Genomic DNA, 22940 nt, shown 5'->3' on the forward strand with positions numbered 1-22940 from the left:
ATGCACGGACGTATGTTTTTTAACACAAACCTACGTTTTTTTAAATAGAACCCCGTTAGTTTTGTTAGCACATCTGAACATATAAACAAATATCAGTGCCGTTTGTTGCATTGTAAAATGTAAATTACATCCGGAGATATTGTAACCTAAAGTTGACGCTTAGGTACCACTCCTCCGCTGTTCGATCGTGTGTATCGGAGAGCACCGAATTACGTAGGGATCCAAAGGGAACGGTGATGGACCTTAGGTACAGAAGAGACTGGAAGAGCACATCACGTCCACATACTAACACCTTTTTGTTGGTCTTTTTCACTGACGCACATGTACATTACCATGAGGAGTGAGGTACACGTACACACGTGGTTTCCGTTTTCAATTACGGAGTGGAATAGAGTATGTCCCGACATGTCAGGCCAACAGATGTTCAATGTGGTGGCCATCATTTGCTGCACAGAATTGGAGTCTCTGGCGTAATGAATGTTGTACACGCCGCAGTACAAGTGGTGTAATGTCGCCGCAGGCTGCCACAATACGTTGTTTCATATCCTCTGGGGTTGTAGGCACATCACGGTACACATTCTCCTTTAACGTACCCCACAGAAAGAAGTCCAGAGGTGTAAGATCAGGAGAACGGGCTGGCCAATTTATGCGTCCTCCACGTCCTATGAAACGCCCGTCGAACATCCTGTCAAGGGTCAGCCTAGTGTTAATTGCGGAATGTGCAGGTGCACCATCATGCTGATACCACATACGTCGACGCGTTTCCAGTGGGACATTTTCGAGCAACGTTGACAGATCATTCTGTAGAAACGCGATGAATGTTGCAGCTGTTTGGGCGCCTGCAATGAAGCGAGGGCCAATGAGGTGGTCGCCAATGATTCCGCACCATACATTTACAGTCCACGGTCGCCGTCGCTCTACCTGTCTGAGCCAGCGAGGATTGTCCACGAACCAGTAATGCATGTTCCGTAGATTCACTGCCCCGTGGTTTGTGAAACCCGCTTCATCGGTAAACAGGTAGAACTGCAATGCATTCTCTGTTAATGCCAATTCACTGAATTGCACTTGATGATTAAAGTCATCATCATGTAATTGCGCCGGCCGTGGTGGCCGGGCGGTTCTAGGCGCTTCAGTCTGGAACCGCGCGACCGCTACGGTCGCAGGTTCGAATCCTGCCTCGGGCATGGATGTGTGTATTGTCCTTAGGTTAGTTAGGTTTAAGTAGTTCTAAGTTCTAGGGGACTGATGACCTCAGCTGTTAAGTCCCATAGTACTCAGAGCCATTTGACCCATGTAACTGCTGATGTAGCGACACATGAAACGGGTGAAAGCGGTGACGATGCAGTATGCGCATGACACTACTTTGACTCAGTCCACCGGCTCTCGCAATGTCCCGTGTACTCATGTGTGGGTTCATGGCAACAGCAGCTAACACACCAACTGCACCCGCTTCTCCTGTGACGGGCCTGTTACGGACCCGTTTGCGTGCTACGACCATACCTGTTGCATACAGTTGGCGGGAGATGTTTTGCAATGTGCGGCACGTTGGATGCTCTCTGTCCGGGTACCGTTCTGCATACACCCTGCAGGCTTCAGCTGCATTTCGTCGACACTCGCCATAGATGAGTATCATCCCCGCCTTTTCAGAATTCTAATACACCATGGTCACAGTTCCTGCAACACTACACTATCACAGACGTCTGGTAACACGGTGTACTACAGTTGGTCTGCGTGCGGAGACGAATGCAGAATAACAGTAGCAGCAAGTGCTACATGCGGACACTGCGACAGCTAGACCAAACCACAACAGTGCACTACAGCCACACTCGTAAACACGGTCGTCATCGTAAACGTGTCCCTGCAGATGCTGCTCGCCGACCGTGGCCCGTGTTTGTTACAACACGCAACTGAACGTCGGAGGTTTCAAGCGTCCAATTTAGGTTACAATATCTCCGGATGTAATTAACAATTTACAATGCAACAAACGGCACTGATTACGTTTTTGTTAATATGTTCAGATGTGCTAACAAAACTAACGTGGTTCCAATTTAAAAAACGTAGGTTTGTGTTAAAAGACCTACTTCCGTGCATTTTTGTATGGTTTGTATTAAACAATTACACTAGCCCCTCTCCTCACGTTCGGTCTGTGGAATCGGTTCGTCAGTATTTGATGTGGTTTACGAAATATATCCAGCGGTAATGTTAGGTGACTCACCCTGTATACTTGGCGTTGGTTAGATACAAAATGCAGTAAATACTGCCGAACTGGTGTCTGAAGAGGTCGTCTGCCGCAGGACGATTACCTTATTTTCACCAGAATGTCTCACGGAATCAAGATTTTGTGACAGAAGGGAGAAGCAAAACTAATGGGCTTCATTTATTCAAGCTGCTAAATGGTATCAAATAAATGAGCTACAGACGAGGTGGGACAGAACAAGTTAGAGGTTTATCTGCAACTGCAGCGTGCTTTATGGAGTAGAAAATTGATTAGAGATGTTTTTGTTGACGATATGAAACAGATTTGTTTTCCAGCTAATTTTGATGCAATAGTTGAGTTGCCGCACGGTGTGAAATGTTATAACAGAAAAGCCAGTTTCATTGCGACAATGCAACCTAAGTGTTAGCGAGGAACATTTACAATGTGTCTATAAATAACTTACCCGTCTATTATAGAAATAGTCGTTATATTGCAGTACCCAGGAGAATCCTGCGAGAAAACTGACTGCAGCTTATTGGCAAATAATTGTTGGTCCATAGGAGCACAGCAGTTTAGCCCGATATTAGGGGAAAAATTAGTGCGGACACTGCTGGAAGAAACAGTTATACCTGAACTGCAATTTTTTATAATTAAATTATTGCCATCAGGCAGTGTCTCCCAGCTGCGTTACCTTTTATCGTTGGGTAGGTGGCTGTAGACTATACAACTCGTATCGCTGGCCGTCGATTTCGTAATAGGTGGATACAACGGGCACATTTTCTATTGGCTCTGAGAGAATCCCATTGTATCCGTAATTCTACAGTTGCTAACTACTGCCATGTTCCAGATTCCCAATGTTAATCGTAGAGAAAGGTATTTTAATTCAAGGCGAACAGTGAAACACAGTTCTAATAATCTTTGCATCAGTTACTCTGGTTGTGTCACCTTTACTATGTCAAAGGGACTCCGTGATCGCTGTCTGAAAGAGGACAGGCGAACTGCAGTATGCGATGTACAGGGTGAAAATGAAATGCCGCACCTGGATGTCAGCAAGCGGTTCTTCATCCACATTCAAGACCAAAGTTATGTACCAAAATCAAATCGAGTGTATTTTAAAAACGCATGTATGAAGAAGAGGAGCTGGCAACACTGTTACACCGTGCAGTGCATCGGAATGAACAAAGGAAGGTGTATGTCCAGGCACTACCGTGCCGACGTCATAGCTGAGTGAGCTGTTGGCAAACGTGGCGAGAGGCGGGGACGTCTACACACGTAATGCCTGTAGTGGAGCGCGCGCATGCGCGGTTTCCTTGTTTACTTCTGGCCATGATTCCATGTACTGAATCCCTTTTGCGAGCGAGCCATTGCCCTCTCTTACCGCCGGGCGGTGATCAAAGTTGCATTCGAAGTAGAATATGCACGACCACAAACTTTTGAAACTGGGGACTTTATGGGTGATGATCTTCACCTAGGTCCATAGGATGTAACTGGCATTCACTTTTACATCACTGAAAATGTTGTTTAAGTCAATATGTGCACCGAAGAACTGGGTAACGAAATTGTGAACCCCCACACGCGAGAACCGGCAGCTGTGGTCGAGCTGTTCTAGGCGCTTCAGTCTGGAACCACGCGACCGCTGCGGTCGCAGGTTCGAATCCTGCCTCGGGCATGGGTGTGTGTGATGTCCTTAGGTTAGATAGGCTTAAGTAGTTCTAAGTCTACGGCACCGATGACCTCAGATGTTAAGTCCTATAGTGCTCAGAGCCATTTTGAACCTACACGCGAGACCTCAAGTTTAAGCTCCCCAACTGACACGTCGGTGCCGCAGTGACTGACCACGAGGGTATCGGCTTGCTTATGACCAGGATCTTCTACCTCCTGTTTGGGGTCTCACCTGAGGTCGTCATGTCTGTTTTAGAGCCCTATAGCTGTCTGCCCAGTCACCAGGCGGAAAAATGGAAAACCTCTGACACCTACCCTGTTCCCAACGGCGTCCGCCAACTGAAAATTGCTGACGGATTTGCCGTCATACCTGGTTAGAGGATGCGGCAGGGCCATCATCGTGTATGACAGACAGACCAGTACCTGTGCTGGTTGTGGCCAGAAAAGGCACATACGGCAAAACTCACTCCGACAACTGCTTGTACAGACACGGCTCAATGACGCCGCCCCACTGTACCGTCCACAGTGACACCTGTCACCTATGCAGCGATCACTGCACCAGTTGCCCGTCTTGTGCACCACCCAGGCGACCCGTCATAGCGTCAGAGACGATCACCGCAATTGCAGAGATTGATCCAGCACTTGTCACATCATTGTAACGAGAGACGCGGTCGGGAGGGGACAATCGCCTAGCATTGATGATCGCCATATGGTTATTATGATGACACTTGGCGTTGTTTCGACTTCTGCCTTCCTCCCATAGTCCTTCACGTCGTAGTGACGTCTAGGCCCCGATCCCTCTCGCGTGCGCCCTGAGTGGCGTTCCTCCCGCAGTGCCGACTCCACGTCTATGAACAGCAGACGACCCATGAAGCGACACCACATCTGTACGAGGTGCATTCAAGTTCTAAGGCCACCGATTTTTTTTTCTCCGGACTGGAAAGAGATAGAAACATGCGCATTGTTTTAAAATGAGGCCGCGTTCATTGTCAATACGTCCCAGAGATGGCAGCACCGTACGGCAGATGGAATTTTACCGCCAGCGGCGAGAATGAGAACTGTTTTAAATACTTAAAATGGCGACGTTTTCCTTACTTGAACAGCGTTCAATCATTCGTTCTCTGAATTTGCGTGGTGTGAAACCAATTGAAATTCATCGACAGTTGAAGGAGACATGTGGTGATGGAGTTACGGATGTGTCGAAAGTGCGTTCGTGGGTGTGACAGTTTAATGAAGGCAGAACATCGTGTGACAAGAAACCGAAACAACCTCGGGTTCGCACAAGCCGGTCTGACGACATGATCGAGAAAGTGGAGAGAATTGTTTTGGGGATCGACGAATGACTATTGAACAGATCGCCTCCAGAGTTAGCATTACTGTGGGTTCTGTGCACACAATCCTGCATGACGACCTGAAAATGCGAAAAGTGTCATCCAGGTGGGTGCCACGAATGCTGACGGACGACCACATGGCTGCCCGTGTGGCATGTTGCCAAACAATGTTGACGCGCAACGACAGCACGAATGGGACTTTCTTTTCGTCGGTTGTGACAATGGATGAGACGTGGATGCCATTTCTCAATCCAGAAACAAAGCGCCAGTCAGCTCAATGGAAGCACACAGATTCACCGCCACCAAAATAATTTCGGGTAACCGCCAGCGCTGAAAAAATTATGGTGTCCGTGTTCTGGGACAGCGAGGGCGTAATCCTTACCCATTGCGTTCCAAAGGGCACTACGGTAACAGGTGCATCCTACGAAAATGTTTTGAAGAACAAATTCCTTCCTGCACTGCAACAAAAACGTCCGGGAAGGGCTGCGCGTGTGCTGTTTCACCAAGACAACGTACCCGCACATCGAGCTAACGTTACGCAACAGTTTCTTCGTGATAACAACTTTGAAGTGATTCCTCATGCTCCCAACTCACCTGACCTGGCTCCTAGTGACTTTTGGCTCTTTCCGACAATGAAAGACACTCTCCGTGGCCGCACATTCACCAGCCATGCTGCTATTGCCTCAGCGATTTTCCAGTGGTCAAAACAGACTCCTAAAGAAGCCTTCACCGCTGCCATGGAATCATGGCGTCAGCGTTGTGAAAAATGTGTACGTCTGCAGGGCGATTACGTCGAGAAGTAACGCCAGTTTCATCGATTTCGGGTGAGTAGTTAATTAGGAAAAGAATCGGAGGCCTTAGAACTTGAATGCACCTCGTACTTAGGAGCTCCTGTGCGTGTGACATAAAGGATGACACTGTGATACCGCCTGCTGCCGCAGAAGGGTGTTCTGATGACACTGCAACTGACAATGTCACAGATGAATCCGTGTGCACCATAAACTGATGATGCTACAAGATGGGTTGAATGTGGTGGGTGTAGACATAGCCCTCATCCAGGGAGTTTATGTCACGGATTTTGTTCGCCCTGTCGGATACACCTCCCCATGAACCATGGAACTTATGCCATTGGTGGGGAGGCTTGCGTGCCTCAGCGATACAGATGGCCGTACCGTAGGTGCAACCACAACGGAGGGGTATCTGTAGAGAGGCCAGACAAACGTGTGGTTCCAGAAGAGGGGCAGCAGCCTTTTCAGTAGTTGCACGGGCAACAGTCTGGATGATTGAGTGATCTGGCCTTGTAATGCTAACCAAAACGGCCTTGCTGTGCTGGTTCTGCGAACGGCTGAAAGCAAGGAGAAACTACAGCCGTAATTTTTCCCGAGGGCATGCAGCTTCACTGTATGGTTAAATGATGATGGCGTCCTCTTGGGTAAAATATCCCGGTGGTAAAATAGCCCCCCATTCGGATCACCGGGCGGGGACTACTCAAGAGGACGTCGTTATCAGGAGAAAGAAAACTGGCGTTCATCGGATCGGAGCGTGGAATGTCAGATCCCTTAATCGGGCAGGTAGGTTAGAAAATCTAAAAACGGAAATGGACAGGTTAAGTTAGATATAGTGGGAACTAGAGAAGTTCGGTGGCAGGAGGAACAAGCCTTTTGGTCAGGTGAATACAGGGTTATAAATACACAATCAAATAGGGGTAATGCAGGAATAGGTTTAATAATAGATAAAAATATAGGAGTGCGGGTAAGCTCCTACAAACAGCATAGTGAACGCATTATTGTAGCCAAGATAGACACGGAGCACACACCTACTACAATAGTACAAGTTTATATGCCAACAAGCTCTGCAGATGATGAGGAAATTGTTGAAATGTATGATTATTCAGGTAGTGAAGGGAGACGAAAATTTAATAGTCATGGGTGACTGGAATTCTACAGTAGGAAAAGTGAGAGAAGGAAACATAGTAGGTGAATATGGCTGGAGGAAAGAAATGAAAGAGGAAGCCGTCAGGTAGAATTTTGCACAGAACATAACTTAATCATAGCTATCACTTGGCTCAAGAATCATAAAAGAAGGTTCTACACATGGAAGAATCCTGGAAATACTAGAAGGTATCAGATAGATTATATAATGGTAAGGCAGAGATTTAGGAACCAGGTATGAAATTCTAAGACATTTCCAGGGGCAGATCAGGACTATGACCACAATCTATTGGTTATGAGCCGTAGATTAAAAATAACTGCAAAAAGGTGGGAATTTAAGGAGATGGGATCTAGACAAACTGATTAAACCAGAGGTTGTACAGAGTTTCAGGGAGAGCGTAAGGGAACAATTGACAGGAATGGGGGAAAGAAATACAGTAGAAGATGAATAGGTAGCTCTGAGGGATGAAGTAGTGAAGGCAGCAGAGGATCAAGTAGGTTAAAACACGAGGACTAGTAGAAGTCCTTAGGTAACATAAGAAATATTGAATTTAATTGATGATAGGAGGAAATATAAAAATGCAGTAAATGAAGCAGTCAAAAAGGAATACAAACGTCTCAAAAATGAGATCGACAGGAAGTGCAAAATGGCTAAGCAGGGACGGCTAGAGGAGAAATGTAAGGATGTAGAGGCATATCTCACTAGGGGTAACATAGATACTGCCTACAGGAAAATTAAAGACACCTTTGGAGAAAAGAGAACCACTTGTATGAAAATCAGGAGCTCAGATGGAAACCCAGTTCTAAGCAAAGAAGGGAAAGCAGAAAGGTGGAAGGAGTATATAGAGGGTCTATACAAGTGCGACGTACTTGAGGACAATATTCTGGAAATGGAAGAGAATGTAGATGAAGACGAAATGAATGATACAATACTGCGGGAAAGTTTGACAGAGCACTGAGAGACCTGAGTCGAAACAAGGCCCCGGGAGTAGACAACATTCCATTCGAACTACTGACGGCCTTGGGAGAGCCAGTCTTGACAAATCCCTATCATCTAGTGAGCAAGATGTACGGGACAGGCGAAATACCCTCAGACTTCAGGAAGAATAGAATAATTACTATCCCAAAGAAAGCAGGTGTTGACAGATGTGAAAATTACCGAACTATCAGTTTAATAAGCCACGGCTGCAAAATACTAACGCGAATTCTTTACAGACGAATTGAAAAACTAGCAGAAGCCAATCTTGGGGAAGATCAGTTTGGATTGCGTAGAAATATTGGAACATGTGAGGCAATAGTGACCTTACGACTTATCTTAGATGAAAGATTAAGGAAAGGCAAACCTACGTTTCTAGCATTTGTAGACTTAGAGAAAGCTTTTGACAATGTTGACTGGAATACTCTCTTTCAATTCTAAAGGTGTCAGGGGTAAAATACAGGGAGCGAAAGGCTATTTACAATTTGTACAGAAACCTGATGGCAGTTACAAGAGTCGAGGGACACGAAAGGGAAGCAGCGGTTAGGAAGGGAGCGAGACAGGGTTGTAGCCTATCCCCGATGTTATTCAATCTCTATATTGAGCAAGCAGTAAAGGAAACCAAAGAAAAATTCGGAGTAGGTATTAAAATCCATGGAGAAGGAATAAAAATGTTGAGGTTCGCCGATGACATTGTAATTGTGTCAGAGACAGCAAAGTACTTGGAAGAGCAGTTGAACGGAATGGACGGTGTCTTGAAAGGAGGCTATAAGATGAACATCAACTAAAGCAAAACGAGGATAATGGAATGTAGTCGAATTAAGTCGGGTGATGCTGCGGGAATTAGATTAGGAAATGAGACACTTAAAGTAGTAAAGGAGTTTTGCTATTTGGGGAGCCAAATAACTGATGATGGTCGAAGTTCAGAGGATATAAAATGTAGACTGGCAATGGCAAGAAAAGCGTTTCTGAAGAAGAGAAATTGGTTAACACCGAGTATAGATTTAAGTGTCAGGAAGTTGTTTCTGAAAGTATTTGTATGGAGTGTAGCCATGTATGGAAGTTAAACATGGACGATAAATAGTTAGGACAAGAAGAGAATAGAAGCTTTTGAAATGTGGTACTACAGAAGAATGCTGAAGATTAGATGGGTAGATCACATAACTAATGAGGAGGTATTGGGGAGAAGAGGAGTTTATGGCTCAACTTGACTAGAAGATGGGACTGGTTGGTAGGAAATGCTCTGAGGCATCAAGGTATCACAAATTTAGCCTTGGAGGGCAGTGTTTGAGGTAAAAATCGTAGAGGGAGACCAAGAGATGAATACACTAAGCAGATTCGGAAGGACGTAGGTTGCAGTAAGTACTAGGAGATGAAGAAGCTTACACAGGATAGAGTAGCATGGAGAGCTGCATGAAACCAGTCTCAGGACTGATGACCACAACAACAACATGTCGGATACACCACTCACATCTCCCACACGTCTGCCACTGGCAAACCTTTTCCATGATGGGTTAATTCCTGAAGACGTCGCTTTCCTCCCTTTGTGAGACGCGCAGTGCTCACTCTTCATGACATCAGAATTGCCAGCATCTGTGCACCTTCCGGAATGGGCTGCTTGTTTCCCAGATGCAGTCAGGCCCGGACGTCAAGATGCATTATTTTCTGTGAGGAGCAGCCTGCCACACTGAGCTCCATGTGCTGTGCCCTCCAGCATCTTGATCACCCTTCGACTCGTGAACACGAGAGTATACGCACATGGCGACAGGTTGGGTTTCATGCACTATACCAGCTACTCCTCCAACTGCACAGGCCCCATCTCTTGTGCTCCGTTGTTCACAAGGGGTTACATTTTAAAGGGACAATTGTTTATCCACGTACCATTGATAGGATGGACCACGAAGAGCCAGCGATGTATAACATCATCACTGACCGCTGGCATCGGCGGTGGGCACTGATCCACTCTGTGGCCTTGGCAATTAGTCGCTGCGTCACTAGGCAATGTGACATTGGATTGTCGACCATGTGGCTCATATATATGAACTGTTACCATGTGCCTGCCATCATATGGTGTGGCATGGGCGAAGCCCCTAGAAATTGAACCTGTCACTCCTACATTCACCAGAATGACAACACCTCATGTAGGCAACGTGGGTATCCTGCACTGTCGACGAGGGGCATACACAACTGCACTCTCTAATTGGTTGCTATGTGTAAAGCCAGCTCTTAGGAAAGTACTGACTGGTTATGGTAGGCAGGCGATGCCTGGAGGTGTCACTCACTAGATTTTCATTACCTCATTCAATGTGACCATACCACAATGTCGCAGTCTCCTGCCCACCAGCAAGTAATGAACCATGCAAAAGCGCAGATCACAGCACTCATGAGGTAGCATCTTAAAGGGACGATTGTTTATCGACGTACCATTGATAGGATGGACCACGAAGAGCCGGCGATGTATAACATCATCACTGAACGCTGGCATCGGCGGTAGGCACTGATCCACTCTGTGGCTTTGGCAGTTAGTCGCTGGGTCACTAGGCAATTTGACACTGAACATGCTCTCCATGTGCATTACAGTCAACTGTTCATTGACCACCGTCATCCCTGAGACACGACTGATAGATCTCTCACCTTACATACGGTATGTCATTGTGATATGCACAAGAGTTATTACCTGAGGTCATGATGGACGATGAGGTCACTGCAGCAATACTGGCTGGCGCACCTCCCAAATCTCTAGGACCTGAAGTCCTCCCATTACATTTCTATAGGACCTACCACCAGTTACTGTTGCTGGCCAGGACAGAGATAGGCCATGACCTACTGTCTGCTGCAGTACAACTTCCTGGTGTCTTCCTCCAAGAACTGCTCAATCCTGTTCATAAACCAAATGGTTTAACCTGCATCAGTAACTGTTGGCCCCCGTTAACCTCTAAATCTGATGTGAAGATCACCTGCTTTGTGGTCTCCCACGATCACGCGTCTTCATGAGGCCATCACAACATCTACACTGCCTTATGCCAATACTGTGTCATGATCATACTTGTATGGACATGGCGCATGACGAATGACTTAAGACTCACTTGATTTCAGCCAGGCCTTCCATTGGGTTGATCATTCCTATCTGGCACTGGTGATGTGGAATATGCGATTCTCTGAGAGGTGCATGGAGATAATAATGCGCCCGCTCCAGGGCGTGACATCCAGGATCCTGAACAGTGGTCGCCTCACTGTGCCCATCCTGCTAGACCGATCAGTGCGGCAACAATTGCCTCTTTTCGCGATCCATAACGCTCTCGCCGTGGAAGAGTTACTTCGTGGCCTCCACCAGTGCCTCATTGGTATGACTTTTTAGTCACACTTTTAGTTACACGGCCTGTTCAAACGATCTAGTCCTTCTCCTGCACAATGGCAACGATTTTCAACAAGCAGCATTGGAGTGGATGGAGTCCTAGAGCGCTGCCTCAGGTAGTGTCCTTAAGATTCGTAAATCGCGCGCTTTACTTGTAGGATGTGGGCTGGCCGATAAATATGTCAGCCTCCCCGCCCCCCAGGTCTACGGTATGATAAGAAGTCTGGGCATTGATTTTATGGCTGACTTGTGGCGACCTGTGGCCCTTAATAGTAGGTGCTTTCTGTGCCACATCTGGAAAGAGCTCCTTGACCACTGAATCCGAAACCTGGACATGTTGCACTGGACCCAGTATGTTGTCGAATCCCTCACATGGCCCAGAATATCCCAGTCCCGCCATCAACGGCGTGACGCATGTTGCTCTCTCTGGGTTCCTTTGCGAGTCCATGCAAGTTATTTAAAGTTAGCTATTAATGCTTCTCACTCCCGAAGGGCAGAGGAGGCCTCGATCTTAGTCATGTCCAACATCGAGGAACAGACTTCATTGAAAGCAGGCATACTAAGATGTGGCAACGTACTCCGACTTACCTCGCCATCTTATTGATGAGAGCCAACCCCGAGTTGTCTCGTTGCACCAGTGCCGCTGACAGACGTCCCAGCGCCTTTTTTCTACGTAAGCTATTTCATTTTTGGATACAGCTACATCCGGGCTGCGCTTCTCCCTCCACGTCTACCGACACTCAAGATCGAGTATGACTTACTGCAGCGCGCTGCAGTCGTGGCTTCAGCCGGAAGTGACAGAAGAAAAACTCCTCTCCCCTCCCCCTCGGCGGATGGAATGCCGTCTAGCGGACATTGCTCGCACCTCCTCTTGCGTCAGATGTCTAATCCACCAGGTACGAAATGGTTATTAGGAAGCAGGTATACCAGCCGTATCCACACCGGATATATCCCTCGGCATCACCATTATGTACCAAGTGTGCCGTGCAAGACGAAGATGGCCATCGCCTTGTCAGCAGCGACGAGATCGATGTTTGGCGTTTGGCCCGCCAGATGTTGCTTTCATCACACAGATGACTCCTGATAGTATCACTACAGAAATGCTTCACTTCCCATACACTGACTGTTTTTCTGTGGCCAAATACCAACTCAATAACTTGGATTACAGGACACGCTGCCCACTACCTGTTGGCTGGCGGTGACAAATCAGCTCTCGATTTCTGGCAGCGTCTCAACGACCGACATCGTGCAGTTGTCAAGAACACTAAGTTCCAACAATATTTCAGGTACTTTCTTCGGAGTGCTTTCTGCAACCCCCAGCATCTGGCTCATGCATGCTAGGAGCATGGAGTTAGAGATTCGATCCCCTCAACGGTGATTCATACACACTTGCGAGAAAAAAAGTGCATCTGTGTTCTACTGATGTGTCGCCACCATGAAGATTTATTCCCATTGATGTCAACGATAATCGATAGATTTTCCGAGAAAGAATGGGTGTAATGGAGATGGATAAAAAAACAACCCTTCTTTGTATCACTGTCCTGTTTTTGGTAGACGTTATCGGGGTCTTACTGATAGGGGTCAATGCGTGATAGGTGTCAATGCTTCCTTGGGGCTTCATCTTAAGTTTAGGCTTAAGTGCCGGTGGCATCACTTCTCCTTTTTTTAGTATGCTTACGTATGTTGAGGAATGTGAGGAATTCAATAACAGCGAGCAAACTGCTAGGACGCCTGAACCACATCTACTATTGAGCTACAGTTCAAATCCTCGTCAGATCCATTTTTGTTATTTTTTAGACATCCGTCCCATAGTTCTCGTCATTTTCACATGACAACAGCCTATCACATGACGGTGGGATCCATTAAACTGCACGCGTGTGTCTACTAACCGCGCAGTGCACAACCATAACTGTTTCTAACAAGTTCATGTAGGGCGGCTTCTCGAAGGAGTACACAAACTGTTAATATGTCGACATGTTTTAGATGCTGTGTGCATCCGATCACCAACTTTCTGCCGCTACTGCTGCTCGTGGGTATGCTGCACAGTACCGTCAAAGCCACTACAGCGATAAGATTGTTTTTCGCCACTTACAGTAAAGGACTAAAGCCTTCGGGAAACCGATATATTCGTCCACAAAGGTCGATTATTGAACTGTTACACGATAAAGAACTGCATTATTAATTCAAACCAGCGGCCACAAGTCCCCTTTCGATGAGTGTAGTTGGCGGCGACACTTATGAGCAATACTGTACCCATAGACGCACACGACCTAACTGTGCATGCCGCTTCAGCAATGATGGAGGCAAGTGTGTTGCGTAGGGTCCAGCAAAGGATGATCCAGCAACTGGCGAAGTGTTTGCAAAGGCACGGTGGTTGCTTTGCACATCTTCTCTAAAGTCATTGTTGCTCCTACGTGTCGGTAACGGTTGTGTGAAAATAAGTTTGGAAGTCAACAGGACAGAAAGGATTTATTGGTCGTAGCGTAAGCTATAGCACCTCCGATTTTTCCCTTCATCAGTTAATCTAATCACACGAAAAGAGTGAAACTTTTGTCACTCCTTGACGTAATCTCCGTGGAGCCGTACTCATTTTTCCCGACGCCGACGCCATGATTCTATGGCTAATTGGATTGCTTCTGTAGGGGTCTAGTCTGAGACTGATGCAACAGCGGCATGCCCAGTGAATGTGCGACCACGGAGAGTGTCTGTCATAGTTGGGAATGGCTAGAAGTCGGTAAGACCAACGTCAGGTGAGTAGGCAGTATGAGAAATTGTTATTACGAAGAATCTGCAGCACGGAGTTACCCCGATGCGCTGTTGGTTTGCGTTGGTCAAAGAGCAGATCTGCAACCGTTTCCGGCTCGTTTTCACGCACTGCTAGAAGGAGCTGTCCTCCAAAACGTCCTGACAGGATGCACGTCTCGCCCTAGTGCACAGTAGAACGCCATGAGTAAGGATTACACTCTCGTTGTCCCAGAACTTTACTTTTCTAGCACTGACGCTGACTTGAAATTTTTTGGTGGCGATGAACGCCTGTGCTTCCATTGAGCTGACTGGCATCTCGTCTCAGGATTGAAAAACAGCATACATCTGTCACCCATTGTCACAGTCGATGAATGTCATCGCTTGTCAGCATTGCCTGACAACATGCCACTTCCACAACCTTACTACCGTCCTTTAGTTTTCGTGGCTCCTATTTGGAGGACAGTTTCCGCATTTTCAGGTCTTCATGCGGAACTGTCTGTCTGGAAATTGGAGGCAATGTGTTCCACACTCATTCGGATATCTTCGCAAACTACTTTCTCCATTGGCTCGTTCATGCCGTCAGGCAGACTGGTGCGAGGCTGAGAATGTCTCGGTTCGTTGTCACACGACATTATGCCTTCCGTGAACTGTCTCACCCACAAAGGCGCATTGGACACTTCACCACATGTGTCATTCAACTGACGATGAATTTTAGTCCGTATTACACATCCTAAAGAGAGAAAACGAATGATTACATGCTGTTCTTGCAAGGATATCACCGCCATTTTAAGTATCAAAAAGAATCATAACTCAAACCACTGCGGCAAGAGTTACATATGCCGTACGGTGCTACCATCTATGTGACGCATTCACGACTACTGCACGCGTATTTTACAACAAAATGCATGTTTCAGTTCTGTACATTTTCATATTTCCGTCGCACAATGATTGTTTCGTAAAATGTCTGACGTGCAGCCGCTTATATTTCACTTCTTCTTTTTACAATTCGTCCGTATACCGTCCAGCTATCTTCAGAGTGAGCCGAGGTGACAGACGCTCCAGCACTTGCTCCGTCCTTTCAAAACCGTGGACCGCGCCACTGCGCATGCGGCCACAGATACACACGTTGATCACCGGCAAATAGGTACAACATATGCTTAAAGCTGGATGTATGGCTGCACGGTCGATCCACACGGTGATTATTGATGTATATCTCGAGCTGCACCGTTGCTATGTCATTGTGAGTTTATTACAAATAGTGCTGGATTCCACGATTTGTTCAAGCTGAAGCAGCTATCTCTACTAATTAAATTCGTCGCCAAGAGTCCATGAAAGATGAAATCGAGGCAAAAATTTAGACGTTATCGTACACCATAGAGTGGCCAGCGTCAGTAAAGTGCTCTGCCACCGACGTTTTATTAGGTTGTAACAGCCGGATATACCTGCGGTGCTCTGTACATTTGTCATGGACTGTACGTGTCGTCTGACCGACGTACGAATGGTGGCACTCTGAGGGGAGGCTTCCATCTTTATGGGAACCCAGGAGGGCTGCTGTCTTTGGTAGAAGGTGATAAACCACACTCATGTTGTGTCTGCTGAGTGACGGTCCTATTTTTGACGATAGTCTTCCCACATACGACAAAAAAGCCATGAATTTTAAACTTCCCGTGTTTTCTTCACTATTTCATACGCCCTCTGTTGGCTTCACTCGTAGTCCATTACGTATCTGATGTGGTGAGTACCCGTTGGCTTCAAAGACTCCTCTGAAGTGTAGAGGCTCCTTCTCCAGACTGCTCTCGTCAGCAAAGACGTGTGCTGTATGTACCAGAGTTTGAGTACACTCATAGTCTGCGAAGGATGGTGGCGGCTATTTACACGTAAATATAAACCCGTATAGCTCCATTTTCTATATACCGCATGTCCTAAAGTGCCATCAGCTTTCCGCCGTATCAAAATATCCAAAAATGAAAGGCATCCATATTTTTCGATTTTCATTGTAAACTGAATTTGTGTATGGATTGACTTCACATGATTTAAAAAGGTCTTTTAATTTATCTTCGCCTTGTTACTACACTACAAAAGTGTCATCAACCTAGGTCCAAACTGTGGTTTCACCGCCAGACACCACACTTGCTAGGTGGTAGCCTTTAAATCGGCCGCGGTCCGTTAGTATACGTCGGACCCGCGTGTCGCCACTGTCAGTGATTGCAGACCAAGCGCCGCCACACGGCAGGTCTAGAGAGACTTCCTAGCACTCGCCCCAGTTGTACAGCCGACTTTGCTAGCGATGGTTCACTGACAAATTACGCTCTCATTTGCCGTGACGATAGTTAGCGTACCTTTCAGGTACGTCATTTGCTACGACCTAGCAAGGCGCCATTATCAATTGCTATTTATCTTGTGATGCATGTACCGTCACACCGATGTTCACCAATTATGGATTAAAGTTAAGTATTCCAGAAGCTACGTACCTTGTTTACTAGACTCAACTCGTGTAACTGTTCCAGACCTCACGCCAGCCTGCGTGAGCTTAAACGCATGCCTTTTGGCTTCCTCCTAGTGGATTGGCTGTCTTGCCAGTCCACTACACAAACTACGGTGGATTTCAAGTTAACAGATTCCATTGGCTTATACTGCAATTCCTCCATAAAGAAGCTGGGCATCAAGACGACAGAGGACTACCCATGACGACGCCATAAGTCCGTTCTTAAAATTATTCGTTGAAAAAATGTATGTTGAGGTCAACACAAGTTTAAACAAAGATGAACTTTCTTTATCAAAGATTTTGCCAATGCGAACTTATAATTCCTAAAAAGGATCCTTTGTGAATAACGACACAACATCGGGACTGACTAATATATCTGAACTGTTCAGTACGAGTGATTTTAGTTTGCCAAAGAAGTCCGCACAGTTACCTAAGTGTTGTGCGCAGTTTCTCACAAGAGGCCTTAATAACGATGCCACATGTTTGGCACAGTCATAGGTTGGAGATTGAATGTTACTCACTATCGGACGAAAACGAACATGTTCCTTATATAGCACTCCGTCTTCAGGCCACAAGTGGTCCATCGGGACCCTCCGAGCGCCATGTCATCCTCAACTGAGGATGCGGATAGGAGGGGCGTGTTGTCAGCAAACCGCTCTCCCGGTCGTTATGATGGTTTTCTTTGACCGGAGCCGATACTAGTCGGTCGAGTAGCTTCTCAGTTGGCATCACGAGGCTGAGTACTCCCAGAAAATTGGCAACAACGCATGGTGGTGCTGATGGTTATCCATCCAAGTGCCGGCCACACCCGACAGCGTGTAACTTCGGTGATCTGACGGGAGCCGGTGTATCCGCTGCGGCAAGGCCGTTGCCTAACATGTTCCTTATGAATCTCTGGAAATCCATAAAGCCTCGGAGGAAGTGCACCAATTCGTTTCATTCTACGGACAAGTTTCGGTGGAAAGGGGGAGGCGCTTAGAAGTGAAGCAGTCTTCCTTACCATCTGGTTGGCGGGGTCTTTACTGATTTCTGGTATGTGCTATCACTCAGTAAAATGTTCATTTTAAAACGATGGTCGTGACGATACATTAAGGGGCTCCGGAAAGTCTCAAAATCATGAAAAGTTCAATTTTTACTTTTTTGCGTTTTCTGAATCTGCAGACTATTACCTTTTAATAGATATATAATATATTCAATTCCGAAGACTACAACTATTTTTAATTTTCTTTGAAATGTGTTCTACATGGGCGTGACCCACTGTGGCGCTGTTAAACTGCTGCCAAATGGTGTTATTATTAACGTCCGTGTTCATTAGGTACATTTTAGTGATGTGACATAAAGTATGTATTGTGGCTAACCTGTGATGGTTCAATATATATCGCTGGTGTGATTGTCGATTGTTTCATGTTTATTTACTCTGTCGTTATCTCGAAAATATTCGTAATTAATTCTGTTTCTTGAGTCTCTGTTTTGTTGAAGTATAATAATGAGTAAAAGTAAAGTTGCTGTTGCGACTTTCAATGATGGCAACATTGTAAGGTGCTAGGTATTTAGAAATATGGGAATGAAGATAGGTTCTAACATGGTACGAGTGATGCTTGCTTTAGACAAGGAACGCCTTCGGGCTGCAGACAGGGCTGTAAAGAGTCTAGAAATACAAGCAAGAGTAAACAGGAAGAGAAACAAGAGGAAGCTGGAGGAGAAGTTTGCAGAGGATGAAAATAATCCATCCTATGGACCTGGAATGCACTAAAAAGTTAATCCAATCTTTGTCGCTCGATTCCAAAAACTTTTATTTTCTCATACTAATTACATGTTTTCTAAGGATCTTCCAAACATATTTGTTTCAAACTTTCAGTAAGTTACACAGTACCTTCTGCATAATTTAACACAGCCTTTTTCCAAAAAACTGTATATTTTTGAATCTATAAATAAAAAATTGCAAAAAAATGTTGTGAAGTATCATTACAATCGAAAAAAAATCATCTTTAATAACTGAACTAAAATTTTGTAAAATCCCTGTGTTAAGTTGTAGCCCATATTCCAATAAATAAACTGTAAAAAGTTCAACTTCGTACCTCAAATACTTTGTGAGGAAAGATGTAATTTATAAGCGTTATTTTAACATTGCAAGTATAGGGCGTTCCGGAGCCCCTTAAAGGGATGCATTACCTCTGTCAGCTGCACTTCGTAGTTTTCAGTAGCGTTCACAGTGAAGTTTCATTAGTTGTTGACATGCCACAAAAAACTTCGCTCGGAATACAGTACACAGTAGCTAGGTAGGTCTGCAGGTACACGTATGTGTGTGAGTGCGTGTGTGTGGGTACTCACAGCGCACGGAGCCCGCGGCGGACGGCCTGGGGCGCTGGCGGCGCCCCTCCAGCCCGCCGCCGCCCTCGCTGTCGCCGTTGACGTCGGCGTCGTCGTCGACCGGCGCGGCGTCGGCGTCGGCGTCGGCGTCCTCCGACTCGAGCGCGTCCACCTCCTCCTCGTAGTCCTCGCCGCACCGCGACTCCTCGTCGCTCACCCTGCGTCTCCTGCCGACCGACACAGTTGCCGTTACGAGGTTTCTGGAGAACGAAAATTTCCTCTCTAAGTAACACAACAGAGGTCGCCCAGAGCGCTTGCAAGCACATCTATCCTTAGGGTTGCTGTACCACAGCGTATACAGAAGAGCCCCGAATACTGACCGTTACCTGCATAAGGATTCTAACCACCATCTCTGACAAAAAAGGGGTGTGGTTGAAACCTTGGTAGATAGGGCGCACAGATGGTTCAAATGGCTCTGAGCACTAGGGGACTTAACAGCTGAGGTCATCAGTCCCCTAGATCTTCGAACTACTTAAACCTAACTAACCTAAGGACATCAAACACATCCATGCCCGAGGCAGGATTCGAACCTGCGACCGTAGCGGTCGCGCGGTTCCAGACTGAAGCGCCTAGAACCGCTCGGCCACACTGGCCGGCGGGCGCACAGAATTTGGGAATTTAAAGGATGAGCTTCAACATCTACATTCAAAGATCAAGAAGGTAAAATGGAGATAGATCGAGCACTGAACCCTAGGGAGAGTATCAGGATTGTCGGGAAACGACGGCTGCCCAGAGAGAAAAATTTCCTTCCCTACTTCAGCACGATTACAGATCGCATTGGGAAGGTGATGAGCAAGTATGGTGTGGAAACTACATTCAGAACTTCCAGGATGATAAAAGAATGTTTCAGATCGGTCAAAGATACACGAAATCGTTTGACTACACCGGTTGTGTATAAAATTATTTGTAGTTGTGGACTGGTTTATATTGGTACCACAAAAAAGTGTTGACACCCGTATAGTTGAATACAAGAGGAATTGCAGCCTGGGACATACGGTTAAATCGACCATAGCGGAAAATCTTTACCAAGAGTGTTGTCATGAAATAAAATTTATAAACACGAGTGTCATATCGAAAACATCGCATTATCGTGGTCGTATTTGTAGGGAGGCTACTGAGGTTTATAAAATCCGTAATAATTGTATCAGAAAAAATGTTGTTATGTAGATAAAACTTGTATGATAGCATTGCAACATAAATATGATGATAGATTATTTTCAGCCGGACGTTGTGGCCGAGCGGATCTAGGCGCTTCAGTGTGGGCCGCGCGACCGCTACGGTCGCAAAAAATGGCTCTGAGCACTATGGGACTCAAGATCTTAGGTCATAAGTCCCCTAGAACTTAGAACTACTTAAACCTAACTAACCTATGGACACCACACACACCCATGCCCGAGGCAGGATTCGAACCTGCGACCGTAGCAGCCTCGCGGTTCCGGACTGCAGCGCCAGAACCGCACGGCCACCGCCGCCGGTTGCCTCGGGCATTGATGTGTGTGATGTCGTTAGGCTAGTAAGGTTTAAGTAGTTCTACCTTCTAGGGGACTGATGACCTCAGATGTTATGTCCCATAGTGCTCAGAGCCATTTGAACCATTTGATTACTTTCAAGCGAGAATGTTGGTATCGCTGCGGGTCAATGGATGTCACCAGTGTGGCACCTCCATCCTGAATCAGGACTGGGTGGTCACAGCAGCTCATTGCCTTCCGAAGTGTGAGTAGCGCCTCGAGTACGTAAAACATAGGGGCTAGACCCATATTTCCAGAAAGTATTGCCCACTAAAGCAACATGTTGTTGGTCTCCCAGTCTGTCTTTTTTTTCTGTTTTCTTCGTGGTGATTATTTCATCTCCTCCACTCCATATGGCTAGTAGGGTGGACTATCAGCAGATACGATTTGCCGCTCCTCAGCCGCAAGAGAGGATTCCAAAGAAATATCTGGCTGTGGCGTTTGACAAAAATAAAAAGACAGACCGTCAGTTGCGTAAGTTAAAATGTAAAAGGTTGATTCGGTGATAAATTAAAATGTAGGGACATATGAATCAAAAACGAATGTCCCAGACGAAGATATAAAAACAGATATACAGTTGCATAAGGTAAAACGGAAAGGCTGATGTATAACGTATTAAAAGAGATACATGGATGAATGAAGAGATGAGCGGAAATAGACTACCAGGGGGAAGGGTGTCAGGGTAGCCCAGTATTTAGAGGGAGTGCTTAGGAGAGGCTTTGTTCGTGGTTGGTTTGAGAAGGAGAGCGGGAAGAGTGGATATCGAAAACATCGCATTATCTTGCGTGTATTTGTAGAGAGGCTATTGTGATTTATAAAAGCCGTAATAATTTCAACAGAAAAAAGGTGTTAAGTCAGGTAAAATTTGTATGATAGCATTGCAACATAAGAATGATGATCGATTACTTTCAATGGAGAATGTTGGTATTACCAGAGACAATCTCGTAACCGACGTCACGTGATGAACTGTGGCGCCCTCTATACTGCCCATATATTCCCCGCTCCCTCGAGTTCTGGTGGCAGCTCACCATTTTACCTCTGAAGATGTCTCCCGCAGTCGGAGAGGAAGCTTTAGGAGAAAGTTTTATACAACGACGACGCCCTGCTGGAACGGAAATTTTAAGTGGTGACACGTGTCCCTGTCTGTCCATGAGACCCAGAGCGCCGTAGGCAAACGGGCTCTGGTGGATGCCGTGTCGCTTGATTGGCGGAAGGCATTCAATACGGTCCCACAGTGTCTTTTACTGACTCTGTGCTGGGTTGTCGAGTGTAGGATCAGATTTGTGGTTGGATACAGGTCTTCCCTGCAGATAAGAGGTCAACACATCATTCCTAACACAACAATGTCGACAAATGTAAAGTTAATTTTGGGAATACCTCAAGGGAGTGTTATAGGGACGCCATTATTTCTAATTTATAGATAGGATCTGGCGGATTACGCTGGATGCTCCCCGACGGTCTTCGCCGACTGTGATAATTTCTACAGCATTGCTGCATTGTTAGAAGACGGCAGCGAAATGCAGGGAGTCGACGACTCCTGAAGGGACTCTCAGTTTACCCTGCATGCAAATAAATGTAACGCACTGCGCACCCATATCGAACAGACCCACTGCGGTTCGATTACTGGAAACGGTAACTACCACAAAATACCTCGGCGTAGCCATCCGGAGCGGCCTGGCGTCGAATTAACGGGTAAAACAAAAATCAAGAAAAGTGAATTCCAGACTGAGATTCAATGAGTACGCGGAAGAAGGGGCTTCCACATCATATGTTCGACCGATTCTTGAGTACTGTTAATCAGTCTAGGACTTTTACCAAGCAGGGTTAACAGAAGACATCAATAAGGTCAATGAACAGTGGCGGGGCGTAACTGCGGGAGGGCGTAACTGCGATGCTCAACAAACACCAGTGGTAGCCGTTACAATTTTTTTTTTCTTTATTGAATTTCAATTCCCCCCGAAGGGGGCGGGCTGGCAGCAGCTTAGTATGCCGCTCTTCAGCCTACAGATTTTGCGAGAAAGCTCAAGAGAATAAATAATGAAAAACAGGCGATAAAATCGGAGACTTAAAGAGTAACATGGCGAAAAGAAATCGTGGAACTTAAAACAAACAACAGAGGGACGATGATGCTAATAAAATACATACGAAGCAGACAGGGAAAACAATAGACAGACAATTAAAAAACACGGCGACAGTCTGGATTCTGTTCGCAAAAGACATAAAATTCACACCTAGAGACAGCATGGTTTCGATTTGCAACACGAGAAAGACAAACAACACTGAATAGTCACTGGAACACTGCACTAAAAAGTTGGCAAATGTGACATACCACAGTCGAGAGCAGGTGGGGGGAAACTGGACAGAAGATGGGAAAACAAAA

At 46.1% G+C, this 22940-nt stretch overlaps 1 protein-coding gene across 1 annotated transcript in view; it reads right to left on the reverse strand.

Moving 5' to 3' along the window:
• Nucleotides 1-2211: 2211 nt before the first annotated feature.
• The window catches only part of LOC126150433 (PDF receptor-like), a 492332-nt gene continuing 471603 nt past the window's right edge, over nucleotides 2212-22940 (reverse strand). Inside the window, exons 14-15 of the mRNA XM_049915877.1 lie at nucleotides 19014-19219; nucleotides 2212-2285 (exon numbers count right to left, since the gene is read on the reverse strand). Coding sequence (XP_049771834.1) covers nucleotides 2212-2285; nucleotides 19014-19219 — 280 coding nt within the window. The remainder of the gene's footprint in view (nucleotides 2286-19013; nucleotides 19220-22940) is intronic.

This window comes from Schistocerca cancellata, chromosome 2 (assembly GCF_023864275.1).
Source record: "Schistocerca cancellata isolate TAMUIC-IGC-003103 chromosome 2, iqSchCanc2.1, whole genome shotgun sequence".
Taxonomy (NCBI): domain Eukaryota; kingdom Metazoa; phylum Arthropoda; class Insecta; order Orthoptera; family Acrididae; genus Schistocerca; species Schistocerca cancellata.